The 24,967-nt window shown below is 40.8% G+C and overlaps 1 protein-coding gene across 1 annotated transcript in view; it reads right to left on the reverse strand.

Annotated features, from left to right (window-relative positions):
- Window positions 1-22,135, reverse strand: part of wdr75 (WD repeat domain 75) — a 43,706-nt gene extending 21,571 nt beyond the window's left edge. Inside the window, exons 1-11 of the mRNA XM_063052001.1 lie at window positions 22,000-22,135; window positions 17,217-17,346; window positions 12,769-12,834; window positions 12,595-12,682; window positions 12,156-12,277; window positions 10,915-10,985; window positions 10,688-10,804; window positions 9,452-9,540; window positions 4,836-4,994; window positions 2,974-3,033; window positions 2,771-2,886 (exon numbers count right to left, since the gene is read on the reverse strand). Of these exons, the coding sequence (XP_062908071.1) occupies window positions 2,771-2,886; window positions 2,974-3,033; window positions 4,836-4,994; window positions 9,452-9,540; window positions 10,688-10,804; window positions 10,915-10,985; window positions 12,156-12,277; window positions 12,595-12,682; window positions 12,769-12,834; window positions 17,217-17,346; window positions 22,000-22,094 (1,113 nt within the window). The 5' untranslated portion in view covers window positions 22,095-22,135. The remainder of the gene's footprint in view (window positions 1-2,770; window positions 2,887-2,973; window positions 3,034-4,835; window positions 4,995-9,451; window positions 9,541-10,687; window positions 10,805-10,914; window positions 10,986-12,155; window positions 12,278-12,594; window positions 12,683-12,768; window positions 12,835-17,216; window positions 17,347-21,999) is intronic.
- Window positions 22,136-24,967: the final 2,832 nt, after the last annotated feature.

A 24,967-nucleotide genomic window follows, 5' to 3' on the forward strand; every position in this document is an offset into this window, starting at 1 on the left:
CAAAGGCAATGGTGACATCAGGCACTATACTCACACATTATGATCCACGTTGTCTAGTGAAGCTTGCCTGTGAACCTCGCTTATGGTGTGGTGCAGTCATGTCACGGTGGTGTTATGGGTGATGGAAATGAATGCCTCATAGCCTTCGCATCACATTCCCTTACTCTTGCAGAGAAGTATTATGTACAATGCCTATCAAAAGTATTCACACCAGCCACCAGCCCCCGCCCCCCGCCCCCGGAAGTTTCATGTTATATTGTTTTACAACATTGAATCACAGTAGATTTAACTTGGCTTTTTTGACACTGATCAACAGAAAAACTCTTTCGTGTCAAATTGAAAACAGATCTCTACAAAGTGATCTAAATTAATTACAAATATAAAACATAAAATAATTGATTGCATAAGGATTCACCCCCTTCAAGTCAGTATTTGATAGACACATCTTTGGCAGCAATTACAGCTGTCTGCGTCTCGATCAGCTTTGCACATCTAGACACTGCAATTTTCCCCCCATTCTCCTTTACAAAACTGCTCAAACTCTATCAGATTGCATGGAGATCATGAGTGAAAAGCCCTTTTCAAGTCCAGCCACAAATTCTCAGTTGGACTGATGTCTGGACTCTGACTTGGCCACTCCAGGACATTAACTTTGTTGTCTTAAGCCATTCCTGTGTAACTTTGGCTTTATGCTTGGGCTCATTTTCTTGCTGGAAAACAAATCTTCTCCCAAGTTGCAGTTCTCTTGCAGACTGCATCAGGTTTTCCTCCACTTTCACAAGCCTCCCAGGGCCTGCTGCACTGAAGCATCCCCAGAGCATGATGCAGCCACCACCATGCTTCATGGTAGGAATGGTGTGTTTTTGATGTGTGGTGTTTGGCGTACACCAAACATAGTGTTTTGTCTGATGGCCTAAAAGCTCAATTTTGCTTTCATCAGTCTATAGAACCTTCCTGCTGAATTCAGAGTCTCCCACATGCCTTCTGGCAAACTCCAGCCGAGATTTCATGTGAGGTTTTTTCAACAGTGGCTTTCTCTTTGCCACTCTCTCATAAAGCTGTGACTGGTGAAGTACCCAGGCAACAGTTGCATGCGCAGTCTCTCCCTTCTCAGCCACTGAAGCTTGTAACTCCTCCAGAGTTGTCATAGGTCACTTGGTGTTATCCTTGACAAGTCCCCTTTTTGCACAGGTTGCTCAGTTTTTGAGGATGGCCTGACCTAGGCAGATTTACAGCCGTGCCATATTCTTTCCATTTCTTTAACTGTACTCCAAGGGATATTCAGTGATTTGGAAATTGTCTTTTATCCATCTCCTGACTTGTGCTTTTCAATAACCTTTTTGTGAAGTTGCTTGAAGTGATCTTTTGTCTTTATGGTGTAGTTTTTGCCAGGATACTGGCTCACCAGCAGTTGGACCATCCAGATACAGGTGTATTTTTACGATATATAATCAATTGAAACACCTTGACTACACACAGGTCTTCAAAAACAGATCTCCGTTTAACTAATTATGTGACTTCTAAAACCAACTGGCTGAATCAGTGATGATTTGGTGTGCCATATTAAAAGGGGAGGGTGAATTCTTATAGGGGCTGTATGGTGTCATGTATGTACTTCTCCTGCCCTTCACCTATCCCACTCACCTGACTTCACTAGTTACCTTTCAGCTAGCCTCTTTTCCCTCCCCCCACCTTTTAATTCAGGCACCTTTCCCTCTCTGTGCTGAAGAAGGGTCTTGGCTCAAAATATCGACTGTTTACTCTTTTCCATAGATGCTACCTGACTTGCTGAGTTCCTCTAGCGTTTTGTGTGTGTTGCTTTGATAATAAATTTACTTTGAACTTTGGTGGTACACAAAGCCACAGAATTCAACTTAAAACTTGCTTTCTTTATTTTTGATTTGGACCTTTGCAGCAACTATTTTCAGAATGCAATCTAAATATGAAATTATCTGTTCAAGATATTTTTGGTGAATATGTAGCCTATAGTTACAATAAGACACATCCTGATTACTTAACGTTATCATAGCATTTGAAAGAGAAGCTATAAAACAATTCACCAATTTTTAACAATTCACCAATTTCTGACAATTCTATTATTGTATAAATCCAGTGTTGCAAAAATCTTAACAGCTTGTATTGCATATTCTAGATGCAAGAATTTCATTAGAAATTACTTGAGACAGCAATACCTGGCTGAAGATTATTCATACCACCAAGCTATTCCACGAATTGAATCTAATCAAGGGTTATTTAAGGCAAATATAATAAGATCAGTCTTAAATTAGTGTAAATTCCATAACCCTGCAACTGCTGCAAAATCAAGCATTGTTCAAAACCTTAAAGACTAACAAAAATATGTATCAACTTCAACATTTAGCTTAACAGCAGCTGAACTAAATCTTGGTCACCTCCAGAGTATATGCAGACATGGCAAATACACCATACAGTTTATGTTTCAGAATACACATTAATGTTCAAACCCCAAAATATAACAACTCTATTATTTGACTTAGAAGGAAATATATTCTTTAAACATCCTAAGATATGTCACACAAAATTATTTTGAAATATAACAAATGGAAATGCACATGCTCTTTCTTTTAAAAAGAAAGCAAACAGCAATTTAGGGAACTTAATTATGGAAATCTTTTACAATAAATTTACACGCACAGGACTGGTACAGTTACTGCAAGCAATTTCATGTAAAATGTAGCAGCTTGATTTTAAAAAGATAGCAAAATTCTTTGAAACAATTGCATAGACTTACATTGTATAATTGCTTGTCAGTCTGAAGTGAGTAAAACTGCAAATGCCCCGGTTTTCCATTTAGAACCAAAGCTTTGCTCCTTGGATCAATCATCAAACCAGTCAAAACTTCCTGACCTAGGGGGGGAAGATAGACAAAAATCAGCAAGAGCATACTAATGAGATTACAGTGAAATCAAATTATCCAAATAAATGTCAACATACCTTTAACCAAACCCTGAATTATAGCAGAGAGCCGCAGATTGCTTCTTATAATAACTATTCCTGAAAGAAAAATCGTGTTGCATTAAAATATAGTTACAAAGCATGCAGAAAATGGGCACAGTTGTGTTAGAAATTATACAGGAAGGCTAGAAATCATATAAAGAAACAAGGGCTCTAATTAAACCTGAAGCACTGTTATATAAATGCACATAGAGAAGTTAACAAGTCACAAGGGAATGCAAACTGAGAACAGACCCAGAACACAAATGGAGATTGGTGTGGGGGTCGAGGTGGTCGTTCGGGGAAATTGAATCCTTAAAATTCTTTGGGATGAGGTATGCTGGAAGGGAGCTGAAGACCCATACTCAATGATTCAGGAAGAGCCTCTTGCCCTCTGCCATCAGTCTTCTGCACAGTTCAGGGAACCCAAGAACACTACCTTGTTATTCCTTTTAGATTTGCCTATTTATTTGGTAATTTACAGAAAATCTTCATGTCTCTGTATTCTACAGCTGCCGTAAAGCAAACTTCACATCATGTAAGTCAGCAATAATAAACATGATTGTGATTCTGAGGAGGACAAGAAGGGATCTACAGTAAAAACACTACCCTTTCAGCAAGTTGTGACAGCTTTGGACTAGGATAGCAATTTGTCCTTGGTTGCTATGCTAACGTTCGTAGAATCCCTTCCCCAAATGCAGTCACCTATTACTCACAACTGTTTCCTTTTGCAGCTCTGAATATCTGCAGTATCACTTTAAATTTTGAAGAAAAATAGAGCAATCATTGATCACAGTCATATGTGCTATTTGAAAATTGTGCTTCACTAAACGGCATCACAGGAAAAAAGCTAACTGACCGACGACAGTGCTAAATAAACAATTATTGGGCTTGGGAGTACAACAACATTGATTTGTCATTACTGCGGTGAAAATTTTACTTTGAGTAGGAAAAACAGCGTCAGAATGCAAGCTCATGACACTTTGCTTAGAGAAGTTAGAAAGCAGTTGTTCACCAATTAGTGAGCATATATAATTGATTACATGTATTCCTTATACATATACGAATGACGTATGAGTAAGCAGTATGATGAGAGTAAAACAGAAGGTACATAGCCTTGTGTCAGTTCCAGGACATTAACTGTTTCTCACCCCACCAATGGTGCCTACCCTGTTGAGTGCTTTCAGAAATTAGTTATTTCAGAACTTTGTCTGAAAAGTACCTGCCCAAAAGGAAAGTTAGTGGTAAAAACAGAAAATAGCATGTTAAAAAATGGGCTTGTTTTACAACCTTGTACAAGATAGTAATAATTAAATGGAGTATTATGCTTTTCCCAGAGAGTGGTGAATCTGTGGAATTCTCTGCCCAATGAAGCAGTGGAGGCTATCTCAGTAAATATATTTAAGACACGGTTGGATAAACTTCTGCATAGTAGAGGAATTAAGGGTTATAGGGAAAAGGCAGGTAGGTGGAGATGAGTACATGGCCAGATCAGCAGTGATCTTATCGAACAACGGAGCAGGCTCGACAAGCCAGATGACCTCCTCCTGCTCCTATTCCTTATGTTCTTATGTCCAGTTTACAATTAAAATATATTTCAATATCTCAGAGTAAAGAAAAATCAGTTATATATTAAAGGCACGAAAATAAGATTTAGCAGTAAAATATAAACAGAGTAACAGATAAATCTTAACCCAAATGAAGAAACACAAAATTTCATAAATCAAATGACTATTCTATAATCTAGTAAACTGCAGAATTTTAAAAGCTTGTTGATCAATGCTAGAAATAATGGAAAAAGGTTAATATAAACTTCAATTTTACTTTATCACAAATAGTCCTAAGAAATGATCCGTTCTTACTATTATCACCATGGGATGTGGAATGGAAGGCACCATCGGGAGAGGTTGCAATATGCTCAATGGCGTCACCAAGACGAGGTAGGAAGTCTTTTTTCGATTCTGAACCAAACCACCACCGAACTAATACAGCCTCTATTCCACCACTCAGCAAAATGGTACCTACAAAACATAAATGCAACAAGAAAAAAAATTGTTCCGAGAACAACTTTTTCAAGCCTTTTACAAGCAACCATCATGTAAAGATTACATGGCTACAAAACATCCCAGCAAACTGAAAACTAGGAAAAGAAAAGTTCCAGGTCACATCTCACATTGCCTTCCCCTTCTATTCTGCCTCTCAAAACCACACAATTTAGAATAAGTAGATTGGCTCAGAAGAATGTCAATGTGCCACAATAGACTTTCCCAAGGTCAATGGAAACACCAACTTCATCTTTTGGTTTGCAGGTCAGCTCATTTCTGACTTCTGTACCTGTTTGCTAAAATAAAGAGCTTGGAGATCATCTATAGGTCAGGTGACAAAGCATCTCACCTCCTGCCCTGCCACCGGGTTCACTGCTGGTGTACAAACCTGAGGGACTAGGTGCAGAGTGATGCAATTCTACAGTTTTTCACTAGCCTTAAGTAATTTGTGTGGTATGACTCCACTCAGTTGAATGAAATCAATGACTGATTCCAATTGCAGCCCAGGGGATAGGTTCATTTTTGTTTTGTGTTTTTAATTTATAACAGTTTCCAGTATTAAGTACCTTGTTTTCCAAACATTTTAAAAAAGCTCTTATTGCTTAAATCTATTTGAATTAGTTTTAAGTATATCTGATTACAAGCAGTGAGTTATTAAACTGCCAGTTGTTCCAGGCCAGGATCTCTCGATCTGCTTTGCTGTTTAGCTGTGGCACCCAGGCCTCCAGATCGAATAATCCTGCATGGCTTCCAAGATGAGCGCACCTGCTGGAAAAAATATGAGGTAACACGCATGCAACTGTGGAGTAGGGTGGCAATTACTTGGTGAAGTCATTCCTAAAAAAGGAAATCAGTAACAATACCCAACAGCAGCTCAGCTGTCACTCATGATTTGGAATGTGAACATAGAAAATGTTTCTTCTTGCTGTGGTGCGCCACAGTACCGCAGAGGTCAGTGCGATGCTATTACAGCTTAGGGAGTTCAGAGTTCAATTCACTGACTGGAAGGAGTTTATACGATGTTTCCTCCAGATGCTCTCGTTTCCACTCATAGTCCAAAGACACACTGGTAGGTAGGTTAACTGGTCACTGTGATCAGGCTAGTGTTAAATAGGTGGGTTGCCAGGTGCATGGCTCGTGAGGCTGCAAGGGCCCATTCTGCGCCGTATCTCTTAAATAAACATCTTAGCAATGGAACAGGCCCTTCAACACACAATGTTGTGCAGAACTAATGAAACTAGTAATCAAATGGCCAACTAAACAAATCCCTTCTGCCTACATTTCTTGTATATTCCCTGGCCTATCTAAGAGCTTCCTGAACACATCCATATACTTAATTCCATTACCACCATAGGCTGCACATTCAAGGCACCCTACACTAGGTGTAAAAAAAAACCTGTCCCACATACCTCCTTCAAACTTACCCCCCCCCCGCCACCTTAAATGCATGTAGTAGTAGACATTTCAACCCTAGGATAAAGATACTGTCTGACTACCCTCTCTATGCCTCTCATAATCTTACAAACTTTGATGAGCTCTCCTCTCAACCCCTCCTCATTGCACATGCTCTTTGATCCTGAGAAACCTCTTCTGCAGCCTCTATGTCCTTCCTGTAAAGGAGCAAACAGAAATGAATGCAGCCTAACTAGTTTTATAAAACGGGAACAAAACTCGCTGACTCTTGAACTCAATTCCTTGTCAAATGAATGGAAAGCACTCCATAAGCCTTTTTTAACCACCTCATCAACTTGTGTAGCCACTTTAAGGGAGTTATGGACTTGGATTCCAAGATAACTCTGCACAACAAAACTATTAAGGGTTTTGCCAATAATAATGTACCTTTACATTTGATCTCCCAAGGTGCAATACTTCATTTTGGCCAGGATAAACTACACCTGCCATTTCTCTGCCCATATTTAATGGTTCAATTTAAAATCAGAGAATGTATACAGTATACAACCTGAAATTCTTACTCTTCAGATCCATCCACGAAACAGAAGAAAAACCCTAACGAATGACAGAAACGTTAGAACCCCAAAGAATAATTGCAACTGATCTACTGCACATCCTGCCATACCCTTTGCTGGTCTTCAACACCACCAATTTTTGTATGATCTGCAAACTTACTAACCCACCATGCACATTTTCATGCAAAACACAAAATACTCTGCAGATGCCGGGGTCAAGGCAACACTCATAACATGCTGGAGGAACTCAGCAGGTCGGGCAGCATTCATGAAAACAATCAGTCAACGTTTTGGGCCGGAACCCTTCGTCAGGACTGAAGAGGGAAGGGGCAGAGGCCCTATAAAGAAGGTGGGGGGAGGGTGGGAAGGAGAAGGCTGGTAGGTGCCAGGTGAAAAACCAGAAGGAGGAAAGATAAAGGAGTAGGGGAGGGGATAGGCAGGAAAGGTGAAGAAGGAATAGGTGCCTATCCCCTCCCCCACCCCTTTATCTTTCCTCCTTCTGGTTTTTCACCTGGCACCTACCAGCCTTCTCCTTCCCACCCTCCCCCCACCTTCTTTATAGGGCCTCTGCCCCCTCCCTCTTCAGTCCTGATGAAGGGTTCCGGCCCGAAACGTTGACTGATCGTTTACACGGATGCTGCCTGACCTGCTGAGTTCCTCCAGCGTGTTGTGAGTGTTACATTTTCATCCAAGTCTCTTATATACATCACAAACATCAGAGGTCTCAGTGCGGATGTGCATGGAACATCAGAAAGAACATGCCCCCATTAACTACTAACCTCGGTTTGCTGTGCGCAAGCTAATTCTGAATGCAAATGACCATTCACTGCAGATTCCATGTACTTTAAACTTCTGGATTAGTCTCCCATGAGGGGCCTTGTCAAACACCTTACCAGAATCCAGGTAGACTACATCCACAGCTCTACCTTCATTTCCTCAAAAAACTCAATCATGTTAGTCAGACGTGATTTACCCTGCATACAGCCATGCTGACTGTTTCTAATTAGGCCATGGTTTTTCAAATACTCATAAATACTATCCCCAAGAATCCTCTCTGGTTGCTTCCCTACCACCGAAATATGATTCTTCGGTTAATAATTTTCAGTATCAACATTATTTGCCTTCCTGAATAATGGAACAACATTTGCTACTTGTCAGCCCTCAGGGACCTTGCCTGTGGTTAGAGAGGACAAAATGATACTGGTCAAGGCCTGGTGATATCATCTTTATTCCTGAAAAAAGCACAGAAAACTTGGCTAATTTTCTGCTGCATTTCTGAGGGAAAAGATGACACAGTGGTGCAGCCTATACAACTTAGACAGAGTTTGTTCAAACAGATATTCGGAAATAGCTCGATATTAAGGAAATCATGAGATATGGGGATAGTGAAAAAACAATGGTAGATGACCACCTATGATCCTATTGAAAGACAACAGTTTCAAAGCAGAAGGCCTGGTCGTGTTTCCTTTTTTTGTTTACACGTACTTTGTATTTGTTCTAAAACAGTGGTCCCCAACCACTAGGCCGCAGACTGGGACCGGGCTGCAAAGTATGTGCTACCGGGCCACGAGGAAACGATACGAGTCAGCTGCACCTTTCCTCATTCCCTGTCACGCACTGTTGAACTTGAACATAGGGTTGCCAACTGTCCCATATTTGCCGGGACATCCCGTATATTGGGCTAAATTGGTTTGTCCCATACGGGACTGCCCTTATCCCATATTTCCCCTGCTAAGGTAGAGCGTTCCTATGAAACCTCTCGTGCCAAAATAGCGTAAAGCGAAGAAGCAATTACCATTAATTTATATGGGAAAAATTTTTGAGCGTTCCCAGACCCAGAAAATAACCTACCAAATAACACATAAAACCTAAAATAACACTAACATACAGTAAAAGCAGGAATGATATGATAAATACACAGCCTATATAAAGTAGAAATAATGTATGTACAGTGTAGCCGGGAAGATCAAGCCAAAACCGATTTGTAAAAAAAAAAAATCGGCACGTACGTGCATGCGCACACAGGTGCCCGCGCAAGGCTTCGTGGTCATGGTAGTCTTTCTCAGGGTAAACACAAGTGTCCCATCAACACACACAAAAAATGCTGGTGAACGCAGCAGGCCAGGCAGCATTTATAGGAAGAGGTACAGTTGACATTTCGGGCCGGGACCCTTTGTCAGGATTTGACTGCTACTTTTGTCCCTTATTTGGGAGTCAGAAAGTTGGCAACCCTCACTGTAAAAGACATGTTGAGGTGAGTTTAACCCTACTTGAATACCCCCCACCCCCATCCCCAGTCCGCAAGAATATTGTCAATATTAAACCTGTCCACGGTACAAAAAAGGTTGGGGGCCCCCGTTCTAAAATAAACTTCCTAAACTTGCTTTAAATAGTAATAAGGTGCATTAAAACCTGTTAATTCGCTCCCTGAAATTTAGGCTAGAAATCAAATTGCTTGTTTCCTACCTTCTGTTGAGAAGATCAAGTCATTGACGGCCTCATGATGCCAATGCAGTGAAGAGTATGTATACTCCTTTTTGTCATTAAATTTCCACCTGTGAATTATAAATCAAGTCAAGCAATTTGCAGAAGTTAAAGAAAAGAAATTCCGTTTTTCTCTAATTTAATTTAAAATAATAAAAAATGTTGAAGCTGGAATAGCTGTTTGTAGTGTGTACCTCAAAGTTACATGATTACTTACATGATAGGTATTTAATTAATGTTTCATAATATAACATGTCCAGCCATTTTTTGATTCATGGCACTAGCACTGTGGCTCATTTGCTAATATGCTATGCTGTTCTGAAGACTATAGTGTCCTAATTTTATTTATTTTTATATATTAATTATACAGCACCACAGGTTAAATTTATAGTCTGAATCGAATTATGCTTTCTTAATTAAGGTTTTGGATAAATATGTAAAATACTTTCTTTCTGTTCACTTCATTTTTATGTTCAAAAGTATATGAAGAGCTTTTACTTCTAGCTTTGTGTAGTGATATGTATCATTTTGTTATTTGCATTTTTAGTCTCCTAGAACTAGTTATTAATTGAAAATGATGGACCAACAGTCTATTAAATTGACTACATATCATGTGTAAAATATTGCCTGAGAAAGTATTATACACTATAATTTTCTCACATACGATGCCTTTTGCAACCATGTGCTCTATATTGCCGCATTTACAACGGAGGAGACTGTGGTTTTGTGTGTTTTATCAGGTTTATAGGCTGTAAGACTAAATGGCAGAGCCAGAAGAGTTAATAATAAATTCCAATGGCCATTTTATAGCCAGAACAATTTCTTTAAGCTTTTGTAAAATTAAAGAATTCAATCACATTCACTACAACTTCATTTACAATATTCAATTTAAATCCAATTAACCCGCGTAGATCGTTTAGTTTAAAAACTGTAGTATTTTGGGCTTTTATGTAACTTCTTAAGCTTTTGACTAGTTAATGCTATTTACCAATAAAATTAAAGCTAAAACCAAGAACCCAAAGGTCATAAGTAATAAGTTTTATTATATTGCTTGCATTTTTGTGCATTTGGAGATAGAGCAATACATAACAAAATCGGAAATAGTTATTCCAACTATGCAAGAAGAAATGACTTAACAAATAGTAGAAAAAAACAAATCTAATTGCATGCCAGCAGCCAAACATAGATGAATTTAATCTAAGTATAAAAATACCATACCAGAGACGGATTTTGCCATCTTGGTGACCTGTTGCTATACAGTCTTCCTTTGGATGACAGGCTACACAGGTGAAGGCATTAGTACTTCTTTTGCAATATTTAGCACTCAAAGGAAACCTCAAACCAAAGCAGAATTATTATTGTTTCAATTGTAAACCAGGTTTTCCAGACTTGTTTTGCATTATAAAAGTAATATACTTGAACATCTATGTATAAATCAAAATTACCTTAAGTGCTTTTTCTTCTTGAAGAAAAACACTTGGAGCTCAAGTTTTTTAACTGAAGCAACATATGCACCCTGATGGAAAAATGAAGATAAAATGTTTTGAATAAAGGAACCTTGGCTCTGGGCCTCACTGATCAAACAACCGCTTACTGCTCATCCCCAACTGGCTTCGAGAAGGCAGTGGCAAGCTGCCTTCTTGAATCTCTGAAGTATTTCTGATGAAGGTATCCCCACTGTCATTGGATAGGGAGTTCAGGAAATTCAGGATTTAGACCATTTGATTTTGACAAAACAGCAAAGCATTTCCAGGTCAAGATACAGCTTGGGAACAGATAGTGGTGTTCCCAGGTTATGACACTGGGAGATGCAAGTCTCAGTAGCGTAGGCGAGAGCTACATTGTTGTTTTCTAGATGGTACCTGCTGCAGTCATTGCTCTTCAGTGGTGAGGGAATTTAATATTTAAGATGTCTAATCAAAAGGATTGCTTTATTCTGGAGAAAGTGATTTTTTTGGATTGTCGCTGTAACATCAACACAAGAGAAATGAAGAGCATTCATCACACTCCTGATTTGTGCTACATAGACAAGTCAGTTAACATAGGTTACCAAGCATCTAATCTGCTCTTTTGGCAATAATATTTAAGCAGTTGCTTGCCCCAGATGAGTTTTTGCTTAGTAATTACCCACAGGATATCTACCGAAATTAGACTCTCCCTTCTTGGAAAATATTGCCTTAGATCTTTGTGGCATAAGTGATATCTGCCACTTTATAGACCTTTTGACAATATGAACTAGATTATTCTGCTGCAGGTATGGACTGCATCATTTGCTAAGGAACTGTGAAAAAGGAACAATGTGTATCAGTAAACATCTACATTCAGACCAGCTGAAATAAAATCCAACTGAATTTCAGCTCTTAGTAAACAGTCCAAACCCCAAAAAAATGTCTTGTAGTTCACCCACAGTAAACTATAAATAGAAAAAAAATTACTTTTGCTGTCAACTTGTTTACAAGATTCTCCAGTGGAAAAAAAGCAGCAACCCGAGTTATAATTTTCCACCTCCCACAAATAAAAATCAGATTACAATGAAATGTAAATATTACCATATCCAGATTACCATCATGATCGATGCAAAGTACAAACTGCTTTCAATATTGGTAACATTGATATACTATTTTGACAATTAATTTAAATTACATAAGCAATCACATTTTCAAGCTGGAAAATCAAAGAGTTATACCTCTCTTCCAAAAGCAGTTAATTTTGGTGACTCACATACATCCTCCAAAATGACAGAAAATTCTTTTGCATCAACTTCTTGGGAAGTTGACTTAGGCAGGTTGATGGACACCAGCTGAAACACTACACAATACAGATTACAAATCAATCATTAAGTATAGCACATAAGGTATCAATGATCAGATGCATTTCAGAGGGATTTGAACATTTATATTAACAGTTTTTAAATCTTTAAAAAAATACTTGAAAACACCTAAAATTAACAGTAATTCCAAAATACCTTCATTCCCATGTTCAATTAAGGACTGAGAAGCTAAATGCAAGTATAACTAGCTCAGCTCAGAGTTCTTGCACTCTGACCTCAGACTCACTGAGACATCCCAATTTAAGATCATTCCTTAACATTAGCAAAATAAACTCAGATTATGCTGTTCACTGACCTTTAACACTTGGAATAATAGCAAAGATTGTGTTTGGACCAACAGCAGGTGCGTATAACGCAAGTAGTTTTACATTCACTGAAAATGTCTGGATGGGAGAAAAAAAAGTAAGTATGCATGTCAATAAATAAAATTGATTCTTCATTCTATGATTCATAACATTGCACCACTTACTCTTATTAAGATTCCATCAGTGAAGTCCCAAAGTTTGATGGTGCCATCCAATGATGCAGAGTATAGCTGTCAACAAATAAATAATTAGCTACAAACTTAAGACAATCTTTACAAAATACTTATGCCTACTTAAACTTTTGATACAAATATGACAGTCATTATTTAAGATCTCATCAATATCTGGAAAAAGGGCCTACAAGATCATCTTTCAGGAGGGAATTCTAATTAGTGTATGAATGTTGAAGGCATTATCCTTTCTACTAGAAAGAAGAAAGACAATAACACCAAGATTCATCTTGACTGCAGATATAAAGTCACGTTTTGAAACACAGAAACATAAAAAACCTACAGCACAATACAGGCCCTTCGGCCCACAAAGCTGTGCCGAACATGTCTTTACCTGAGAAATTACCTAGGGTTACCCATAGCCCTCTATTTTTCTGAGCTCCACATACCTGTCCAGGAGTCTCTGAAAAGACCCTATCGTATTCGCCTCCACCACTGTCACTGCAGCCCATTCCACGCAATCACCACTCTGTGCGTAAAAAACTTACCCCTGATATCGCCTCTGTACCTACTACCATGCACCTTAAAACTGTGCCCTCTCGTGCTAGCCATTTCAGCCCTGGGATCAATGCCTCTCATCATCTTATACACCTGTATCAGGTCACCTCTCATCCTCTGTCGCTCCAAGGAAAAAAGGCCATGTTCACTCAAACTATTCTCATGCCGAATCCAGGCAACATCCTTGTAAATCTCCTCTGCACCTTTTCTATGGTTTCCACAGCCTTCCTATAGTGACACGACCAGAACTGAGCACAGTACTCCAAGTGGGGTCTGACCAGGGTCCTATATAGCTGCAACATTACCTCTTGGCTCTTAAACTCAATCCTACGATTAATTAAGGCCAATGCACTGTATGCTTTCTTAACCACAGAGTCAACCTGCGCAGCAGCTTGAGTGTCCTATGGACTCGGACCCCAAGGTCCCTCTGATCCTCCACACTTCCAAGAGCCTTACCATTAATATGATATTCTGCCATCATATTTGACCTACCAAAATGAACCACCTCACACTTACCTGGGTTGAACTCCATCTGCCACTTCTCAGCCCAGTTTTGCATCCTATCAATGTCTCGCTGTAACCTCTGACAGCCCTCCACACTATCCACAACACCTCCAACCTTTGTATCATCAGCAAATTTACTAACCCATCCCCCCACTTCTTCATCCAGGTCATTTATAAAAATCACGAAGAGTAGGGGTCCTAGAACAGATCCCTGAGGCACACCACTGGTGACCAACCTCCATGCAGAATATGACCCGTCTACAACTACTCTTTGCTTTCTGCGGGCAAGCCAGTTCTGGACCCATGAAGCAATTTCTCCTTGGATCCCATGCCTCCTTACTTTCTCAATAAGCCTTGCATGGGATACCTTGTCAAATGCCTTGCTGAAATCCATATACACTACATCTACTGCTCTACCATCATCAATGTGTTTAGTCAGATCCTCAAAAAATTCAATCAGGCTCGTAAGGCATGACCTGCCTTTCACAAAGCCATGCTGACTATTCCTAATCATATTTTTGCCCCTCCAAATGTTCATAAATTCTGCCACTCAGGATCTTCTCCATCAACTTAACAACCACTGAAGTAAGACTCACTGGTCTATAATTTCCTGGGCTATCTCTACTCCCTTTCTTGAATAATGGGACAACATCCACAACCCTCCAATCCTCCGGAATCTCTCCCGTCCCATTGATGATGCAAAACTCATCGTCAGAGGCTCAGCAACCTCCTGGGGTACATCTTGTCCGGTCCCGGCGACTTATCCAACTTGATGCTTTCCAAAAGCTCTTGTACATCCTCTTTCTTTCTACCAATATGAAACAAAATATCCAAACTCTGCACCAAAGGACACAGCTGTCAGAGAAACTATCCAGTTCTACCAACCAGTCCTTTCACCAAAGGCTTGCAGTCTTGTCTAATTCCTCTTGAATGGCACAAGGGAACATGTCTCCATTATATCTCCAGTTACTACATCCTGTGTAAAATAGTTCTCTTAACTTTTTTCTTAATTCTCTTTGCTTTGTTTTTACATTCATGTCTTTTAATCCTTAATCTTCCCATCCATATTGCGACTCTAGTCCTTCAATTCAGGAATAATTCCCATAAGCTTTTCCCTGATCTTCTCTAACATTTCTGTTCATTTCCTTCCTAACAATATTCAAGTTGTGGTTTCACTAGTGTTTTATAAAGAGCTAGCTTAACTTCTCTGCTTTTATATTATGCCTGTATTGATAAAGCCCAGAATTGTGTATGCTTCATGAACTGTTTTCTCAGTCTGCCCACAACTTTCAACCATGTGTCCATGCATATGCTGCTATGCCTTATGAGGCTACGATCTTTCTAGAAATGTATGTTCTCTCCAATGTCTTTCAACATTCTTCCAAACAAAATGCATCACCTCTGCACTATACTTCATCTGCTTACTCCAGCTAGTGTTTTAAGTCCTCCTGTCATTATCTTCTTTGAAAACACTAAATTCATCTATCAAATTTTGGTTCCAATTTACAGTACTTGGGTCAGTCCTTCTTTCAAACTTATTGAAATTGGCCTTTCTCCAACTAATCTTTTGGACTTTGGATTTTCCTTTTCTCTAGCTCAGCTAACTCTTATATCTCCTGAATGCTCCCCTACCAAAACTTAATTACAATGTCTCCTCTCGGAGTAATATGTGAGTTGTTGCCAGCATGAAGTACGAGCAGGGTCTTACACCCTTAAGTTTACTTTGTCTTTAAGATCATGTCTGATCTTGTGCTCTTGTCATTTCCATGTCCCTTGGCTCTTTTAGCTCCTTGAATATACACAGTCATTCAGTGATGTTAATCTCTGGCATTTTCTTATAACCAAGTACTTGTATTTCACTTTCTGAAGAAAATCACTCAGTTTGGTTGTAAATGGTCAATCCTTTAACCTCAGACAATGCCCCATAGTCACAGAACTGCAGTCAGATGAAATAGTCTCTCAGTATGTAACATCTCAGAACCTTGTTTGTCTCACTGAGATCACTTCTCATTCTTCTAAAACTTTTGTAAATATAGGTCATCCTGAAATCTCTTCTGACGAAGGACATGCTGCACTGCCTGAGACACATACAAGAGAATACCTGCAGACACTGGAAATCCAAGCAACACACGCAAAATGCTCGAGGGACTCAGCAGTTCAAGCAGCTGCTATAGAAAAGAGTAAATAGTCAAAGTTTCAGGTTGAGACGCTCAGAGTGAGAAAGTGGAGGGAGGGGAGGAAGAACTACAAGGTGGTAGGTGATAGGTGAAACAGGGAGAGGGGAGGGGAGAAGTAAAGAGCTGGGAAGTCGATCGGTGAAAGATTCTGAGAGACACATATTTTGTTCATAGATAAAAGACCATAACTGCATCCAGTAGGTCAAGTGTGACCGTGCCAATCTGTGTATAAATGAAAGCAGACTTGCATCATTCTGCACCACCTCCTTGCAAACCTGATGCATACCCCGCGCGTTCTTAACTGCTAGCTGTAAGTGCACGTTTACTTGTTCTGTCATGAATCTGTATACAAAGATCCTTATGGCCATCAGCATTTACTTATCTCTTTCCATTTAAAATTTTCTATGTTTCTTCCTACAAAATTATATTGCAACACTTTTAAGACTGCAGTTTAAGAAAAACATCTTTGAGGTAGGTGTCTAAAATTAATCTATCAGTTATTTCATCATAGAAATAATGTTCTGACAAATCAAACAAACTGGTGAAAATTTACTTCAAGAAAAACTTATTTTGATTACATTCTGATTAATTGGGTGGAACTGAAATATAATTTTCCATTTATCCATTTTCTTCATATTAATAGATAGATACTTTATTGATCCCAAAGGAAATTACAGTGTCACAGTACCATTACAGATATAAATGCTGGAAGAGAAGTAGAAAGAATAAAAAATAAGTTACCATGAAACTGTCTAACGGTGGCGGGGCGGGGGGGGGGGGGTCATTGCTTCCCCGGCTTCAGGTTGACCCTACTTATAGATTCCAATGGCCAAGGGTAAGAGTGACCTCACATAGAGCTGTCTGGAGCAACGCAGTTGTCTTAGTCTATTACTAAAAGTGCTCCTCTGTTCAGCCAAGGTGGCATTTTGGCAGTGAGGAACATTGTCCAGAATTGCCAGGATTTTCCAAAGGACAATTGACACCACAGCGACTGCATCATGGCATTGACAAATGCTGCCAAAGGATTTGTGAATAGCTTTTCATTTGTTCAAAGGAAGAAAATAAATTTAGTGCTCATTGAACTCTGGCCAAAGCTGGGCACCAGGTTAGGTACTGTTTGAGTGAGCTCATCATTGGCTGTAGCATTTCCTGTGTTGCATTTGTGATTAGTTCTCTTGTAATGACCGGTTAGAATTTCCTTACCTGCAAATGGTTTTGTGGATTAAGCTGTATGCCTGTAACCAGATTCTTATGACCTTGCAATTCATGTATACATTCCTCTGTGGTAGTGCTATATACTTTCACAAGGTCTCCTGATGCACAAAACAAATACCTGCAAAATATTATATAACATTTGTTTGAAAAATAGGAAAAGGAATTAACTGAAAAATGCGAGTTCTATTTATTTGCGTTTTAATAAAGATGGACAGAAAATTGTGTATCACGTTACCCAGTGGTTACAATGCTAAACTTAAAAGGCAAAGGTACTTACTATACACCAATACAAAGTGTCTGCTGTGTCTAATACAAAAATGTTTACAGATGCAGAAGATGTTATACAGAAAAGAATTATACTTATACGCAGTACTGAATTGGAAATCAGCACACACTGCTCCAAAGAGGGAGCAACACTGAAACTTTACACAGTTTTGAAAATGTTTTCAAAATGTGCACAATACAGTAAGGGAGAAAATGTCTTTGAGGAGAAACTGCATACCAGACCCAACATCAAAACACAGTGTTTTGCAAAGAAGAAAGCAATGTAATGAAAGAACTAAAGAATGCTTAAGAGGCTGAATAGCTGGAATAGGGTGAGGAGAGAGCTTGGGAGTACTTAATGATGAGTAGGAAGGTAATAAGTTCAATGGTTAAGGAAATGAATCAATAAGCACACAAATGAGGTATTATACAGCACAGAGTTCAGATCTGAAGCTAAGTGACAGCAATGGAAAATCACGTAATGGATCATGGGAGGATAAATAGATCAGGTCTTAAATATTAAAAATAGTGGACACCCTGCTTGATGTTAATGGGATGGGGTTTGTGGGGTTTGCCCAAAGCAGGCAAGTCAGAATAGAGACAAGGGGACTGCAGATGCTGGAATCTGGAAGCAACAATTTGTTGAAAAACTCCATTGGTTGGGCATTATCTGTGTCTGTGTATGTTTGTTTATTTGCTTATTTGTGGGATTGATGAAGTTTCAGGTTCTTGGGTTAAAACCTGTAATCTGATACAGGAATTCAGAATTAATCATCCAGGAAGGGAAACTTGTAGGTTCCAAATTCACCTGAAGTTTAAACAAAACAGATCACTATCTTTAATAAAGGGCCACTATTAAATCACCAGTACAGTTTATACCACAGCCAAAACAGCTCACTTTTGAGATCATTGGTATGTCTTCTTTGAAGAACAAGATAATTTTAATGCCAAAAATAGTTTGCTCTAGGAAGGAGCTCAGCAATAGTAGTGCTCTGTATTATACTTCAATTATCATTCTACATTAGTTAACTGAAATAAGTCAGAAAAATTCATTAATAAATAAAAATATCAAACATCTTGTAATCTTTCTAGCAAATTACATCTCTACTGACTATAATTCTATTAGTTTTAAGGCAGCGATAGAAAACGATAAGACAGGTTCACAAATATTAAACTGGAGCAGGGATAATTTTGGGGGAATTAGCAGGATCTGGCTGAGGTCGACAAGATGAGCCTGGTTGAAGGGCAAAGACAGAATAGCAAGTGGGAGGCTTTTAAGAGTGTGATCTGAAGAGTCCACGAACAGTACAGTTACAGTGAAGGCCAAACCTTGGTTGACAACAGATTGAGATAAAAGGAAGCAAACTTTGGATTTAGCAAACTGGGATCAAGTGAATCCCTGATGGTTAAAAAAGGATTAAGAATACTCTTAAAAGGAATATAGGACAAAGAGAGGATATGAGATGCATCTGGCAAGCAAGGCAAAGGAAGACCCTGAGAGGTTCTACAATGGAGCTCAGGAGGCTGTAACTATGACTGAGGAGTGCAGTGCAGGTTCACCCTATTCAGTCCTACAATGACAAGCTTGTTGTACAGGCTTGATGTATAACAAGCTTGATGCTAAAATCAAGATGGCACTAACTGAATACCATCTTCATTTTACTAAAAGGTGATTATATTAAAGTGTATGAATTCAGCTTGACAGTAAAGGCTGACTTATATTTGTGCACACTAGCTTGCGCCGTAGTCTACGCAAGTGGGCTACGCCACTGTGAGCATTTATACTTGTGCGTTGGTGTGTCTGCGTCTCTCTGCAATTCACTGCCAAAATGCTAGTTGGCAGTGGGGTTTCTATGTCACAGCGTTAAGTTTCTTTGTGTTGCAACTCAACATGAAGAAACTCAAACTTCAAACGATGGCGACTGAAACTGAAGGAGGGTGAATTTTCTGTGCTTGTCCGGCCACTGAGAGACGTGGACGAGGAAATGCATCTCAAATATTTTCGGATGTCGGCAGGTAGATTTGACGATTGGGTTCATTGTCTCCAACCATTTATTTCGCATCAGCGTACGCAAAGTACACTCAGAGACTGGCAATCACCATTCCAGTTTTAGCTTCAAGTGGAAGTCAACAGGCTGTAGCAGCTAACTACAAACTGGTGTCAAGCACAGGGTCCTCCATCATTTCGGAGGTCTGTAAAGTGTTATGGAAAGCATTGCAGCCAGTTTCTTCCCTGCCCTTCAGTTGCCCAATGGGAAGCTATTGCAGCTTAGGAGGAAATGCGATGCTACCAAGCGGACCAATCACAGTTGTTCAGTCTGCGCCGCCGCGATGTGTAGTTACATTTTGGGAGAGGTGCATGTTAGGCTACAGCGTAGGGTTGGTGTAGAGTACAGCTTAGGGTATGAAGTTATGCCATACCTGTGGGGTACATTTGTATAAGTCAGCCTGAAATGCACAGGGATGCTTCCCCAGGTAGTGGTTTCAAAGCCCAGTGGTCACAGTCTCAAATTAAAGGGCACTTCTGTACAATTCTAGTTGCTGCATCACAGGAAGGATATAGAGGCTTTGGAAAGGGTGCACAAGAGATTCACCAGGATGATAGATTGTCTAGATTAGAGACCATCAGACAGACTTAGATTGTTTTTTCTTAAGTTTCCTAGGCTTAAGGGGTGACCTAATGGAAGTATATAAAATTATAAGAGGCATAGACAAGGTAAATAGGCAGGGTCTTCATCTTAGGATAGACATATCAAATACATGTCATAAGTAAAGGAATACACAAAACCACCTGAAGAAACATAGGACGTGTAACTTGTAAGAAAACCAGAGAAGTACAAACACTGGGAGGTTATTTTGCCCTTGGTACAGTCTCAATCACACACGAAAATCATCAAGATCAACCTGAGAGCCACTTCCCTGCAGTAGCTCCAAATCCCACAATTTCCTTAACATCCAAAAATCTGGTGATTTTTGTTTTGAATCAACACAGTGAGGACCTACAGCCCTAGGAACTCCATGGATTCACCACTTGGAGCAAAGAGATTGCTCCTCATCTCAGCCCTTATTCTGAAACTGCATCCAGATTCCAGACTCCTCAACCAGAAGCTCCCAGCGTCAAGCCTGCCCAAACTCTTGAGAATTTTGCAGTTTCAATGAGATCTCTCATTCTTCTGAACACTAAAGAATACAGGCCATATGTCTCCAACCTTAACTTGCAAGACAAATAACATTAGTTATTGGGTTGAAAACTAAATGTGACGTTAAGTTGATATTTCTCAGGTTTGCATGCTCCGTCCAGTGGGGTGACACAGAGATTAATATTGTACATCAGCCTTTCATCATATGTATAAAAGATTTAGCAGGTGGCGGGGAGGGGGGCCTATTTAGAAAGGGACAGAGGAGGAAGACAGAGAAGGGGAGAATGGCGGTGGGAGGGAGGGAGACACGAAATGTCACATTCCCACATTTAGAGATGATGCTAAACAAGTCTAGTGAATTTCTGCCACATTCCCCCAATGGGAATTAAATGCCTCTTTTTTTTCAGACAAGGAAACCAAAACCAGACCTAATTCTCCAGTTGAAGTCCCACTGTGGCCCTGTATATTTGCACCAAGACATATTTACTCAAGTACATATAAGAAAGAGCAAATGATGGAACCTGCAGCATCAGAACACATAGGCTTTTGACTTGAAACATTGACAACTCCGACCCCAGATGTTATTTAACCCACTCTGTCCTTCAGTAGACAGTTTGTTGCTATCTTTACTCATGTACCATATTCTTTCACAATAAATGTCTGTCTGAATACTATGTGCCTTCCTAATCACTTGCTGCACCTGTGTTGGCCTTCAATGATTTGAAGCAATGTTATCCAGGTCTCTCTGAAATACAACCCTACACCATCTTGCATCATTTATGTTTTGTGAACCAAAGTGGGCAACTCAACATGATATTGTACGTGTGTCCTTACCCATTCCATTTGTACAAACTCGTTCGATGTCTATTTACATCTTCCATCCTACTTACAACTAATTAGTTTTGTACCATCCATTAATGTGGAAATATGACATTCTCTCCCTTGGCCAAATCATTAATTCAGATGGTGAAAAACATCTGTGATATCCCACTAGCAGATTGTATTTATTCCCATAAGGTTAGTATGCCAGTTTGAAAAAAAACAATTGGGACACTTTGCTCTCTACCAAATAACCAATACTCAGTGCATGTCAGTAATAATGTACAGTAGTCTCATTATCTGTTCTGATCGAAAATCTTGCTCTAATGAATAGGTTCGGTAATGTGTCCCAAACTGGCCAGTACTTTTCCACTACACAAGCCACTCTGCGCAACACTTCTGGATGTGGAAGACACGCAGCCATCAGTCCGCCCTCCCCCATTCTCCCGCGTGGCTGGCGCAAGCCACTCGCCGGGGCAGATCCTGCGCCCACCTCCCGCTCCCCGATCGCGTCTTGAGTCCGCGACACCAGCGCACTAGACGCTCACTTGCTGTCGATCGAAAAGACAGGCTTGCGGTAGTTGATCTTGTTGCCTCCGTAAGAAACCAGGCGCACCGGCGGCGCGACAACGGTCTCCACCATCTTGCCCGACCTCCGACCTCTGACATCACCGGCGCATCAGAACCACCTGGTCTGGGCAAATGAAATGATTGGAGAGAACCGTGAATGAGGTACAGAGGAGGGGCGTGGCAGGCGGTGAATGACAGTGGAAGGGCGGGACAAACGGTGAGTGACACTGGATGGGTGGGACATCCATAAATTGTTGAAAGGCATGGACGGAGGGGATGTGGTAAAGTTGTTTCCCATGATGGGGGAGTCTAGTACGAGAGGGCATGACTTAAGGATTGAAGGGCGCCCATTCAGAACAGAAATGCGAAGAAATTTTTTTGGTCAGAGGGTGGTGAATCTATGGAATTTGTTGCCACGGGCAGCAGTGGAGGCCAAGTCATTGGGTGTATTTAAGGCAGAGATTGATAGGTATCTGAGTAGCCAGGACATCAAAGGTTATGGTGAGAAGGCGGGGGAGTGGGACTAAATGGGAGAATGGATCAGCTCATGATAAAATGGCGGAGCAGACTCAATGGGCCGAATGGCCGACTTCTGCTCCTTTGTCTTATGGACAGATGAGTGAGTGACTGGATGGGCGGGACGGATGGGTGAGTGACACTGGATGGATGGGACAGACGGGTGAGTGACACTGGATGGGTGGGACAGATGGGTGAGTGTTAGTGGATGGGTGGGACAGATGGGTAAGTGACACTGGATGGGTGGGACAGATTGGGAGAGTGACACTGGTTGGGCGGGACAGATGGGTGAGTGACACTGGATGGGTGGGACAGATGGGGAGAGTGACACTGGATGGGTGGGACAGATGGGTGAGTGTCAGTGGATGGGTGGGCCAGATGGATGAGTGACACTGGATGGGTGGGCCAGATGGGTGAGTGACACTGGATGGGTGGGACAGATGAGGAGAGTGACACTGGATGGACGGGTGAGTGACACTAGATGGGTGGGACAGACGGGTGAGTGATACTGGATGGGTGGGACAGACGGGTGAGTGACACTGGATGGGTGGGACAGACGGGTGAGTGACACTGGATAGGTGGGACAGACGGGTGAGTGACACTGGATAGGTGGGACAAACGGGTGAGTGACACTGGATGGGCGGTCCAGATGGGGTTAGGGTCAGTGGATGGTGGAGATGATGGCTGAACTGGCAATCGAATTGATTTATTGTTGTCACATGTACTGAGATATAGTGAAAAGCTGCCCTAGTATACTACTCACAGGGATCAATTCGTTCTTCATCATCATAATGTGCCGTGTCATATGACGATCATGGCCTTCCATCTGTCTTTAATAAGCTCTTCAAAAAAGTTCCAATAAGCTCTTCAAAACTTTTACCTGTCCATCCCCTGACATAACTCATGAATGTCATCCATCATTTTTTTTCCATCACTGCAAGATGTTTGAGCTTCTTTATCCTCTTTACATGTCCCAGAAATTCCAGCTGCCGTTAGCTGTGTCATGTGTGACGCCAAGCAGAGCTACCGGACGGATGATGCTAATGAGAGAGATGATGGAAGACAATGGAGAAACATTCAAAATGCTAATAAGAGAGAAGAGAGAGATTAACGAGAAAGAAACACAATTCAGATATTGACAGACAGTTTGCTTTGAACCTGCTCTGTTTGAAGTTTGATGGACAGGTGATACCCCAGCAGGGGGATAAAAAGAGCAGGTTCACTAAGGCACGACACGCCATGAGACCCTGGAAAGAGCAGTGGGAGTTTGGAGGACCGGTTCGCGAGAATTGGTCAGAGGCTCACAGGGTGTAAAGGTACGATCGGTGGAAACCTGGGGTGTGTGTCCGCCCTTGCCTGGGTGCCGGGTTCACAGCGGAAGAACGATCGTATCCGAACGGAGGGGTCACAGTCAGTGACCACGGCGTGATCAGAAGACATCAAAAGGTCTGCCCGAAACCAACTGCATCTCTCAATCTCTCTCTCTCTCTCTCTCCAACGGTACAACAACAGCAATTACTTCGAACTGCACTAAACTGAACTGAACTCTGCTTCACTTAAGACCGATCATTTTACCCCCAGACTGTGATAGAGCTTGGTTGATTCCTATTGCCCTCTTTCTGTGTATATGTGTGTATTATCATTGCTAATCTGTTACATTTATATCCTTGCGAATAGTGTACTGTATTACTTATTTCTTTAATAAAACTTTATTTAGTTCCTAGTATTAACAGACTCCAACGAGCTTTCCATTTCTGCTAATCTGGCAACCCAGTTACGGGGTACGTAACATAAGTGGGGATCTCATCCGGGATTTTGAATGCTAAAATTGGGACTGGGTAAATTGATTGGGTTAAAATTCTCGAAAGAAAAAAAAGAGGGCAACAGCAGAAATGGAGACTGAGGAATTTATAAAGGCGCCAACCTTAGAGGCATTAGAGGATGCCAGGAAATCAGAATTGGCGACTGTTGCCAAATGGTTGAATCTTTTTAAGGGGAAGCCGACAATGAGGAGAGCGGAGATGCACAGAGCTATCATTGGGCATTATGTATCTAAAGGTGTGTTTCCCCAAGGGGAGCTGGAGGTGGTATCTATGAGCAAACCTGGTGGAGAAGCAGTGCAGCTGCAGATGGAAAAATTAAGACTCGTGCACAAGATCCGAGTAAAGCAATTAGAATGAGAAGAGAAGCAGTTAGAACGGGAAGAGAGAGTAAGGCAGTCAGAATGGGAAGAGAGAAAAAGGCAGCTAGAACGGTAAGAGAGAGAGAAGCAGAAGGAAAGGGAGTTTGAGCTGGAGAAGTTAAGGATGACGCTAGAGAGGGGCCAAATGCTGAACCAAGGTGGAGGGTTCAGGGCGACCCAAGAGGTTAGCTTGGTTCCCCCATTTGAGGAGGCTGATGTTGATCGGTACTTTCTACATTTTGAAAAAG

The sequence above is a fragment of the Mobula hypostoma genome, chromosome 6 (assembly GCF_963921235.1).
Source record: "Mobula hypostoma chromosome 6, sMobHyp1.1, whole genome shotgun sequence".
NCBI lineage: Eukaryota > Metazoa > Chordata > Chondrichthyes > Myliobatiformes > Myliobatidae > Mobula > Mobula hypostoma.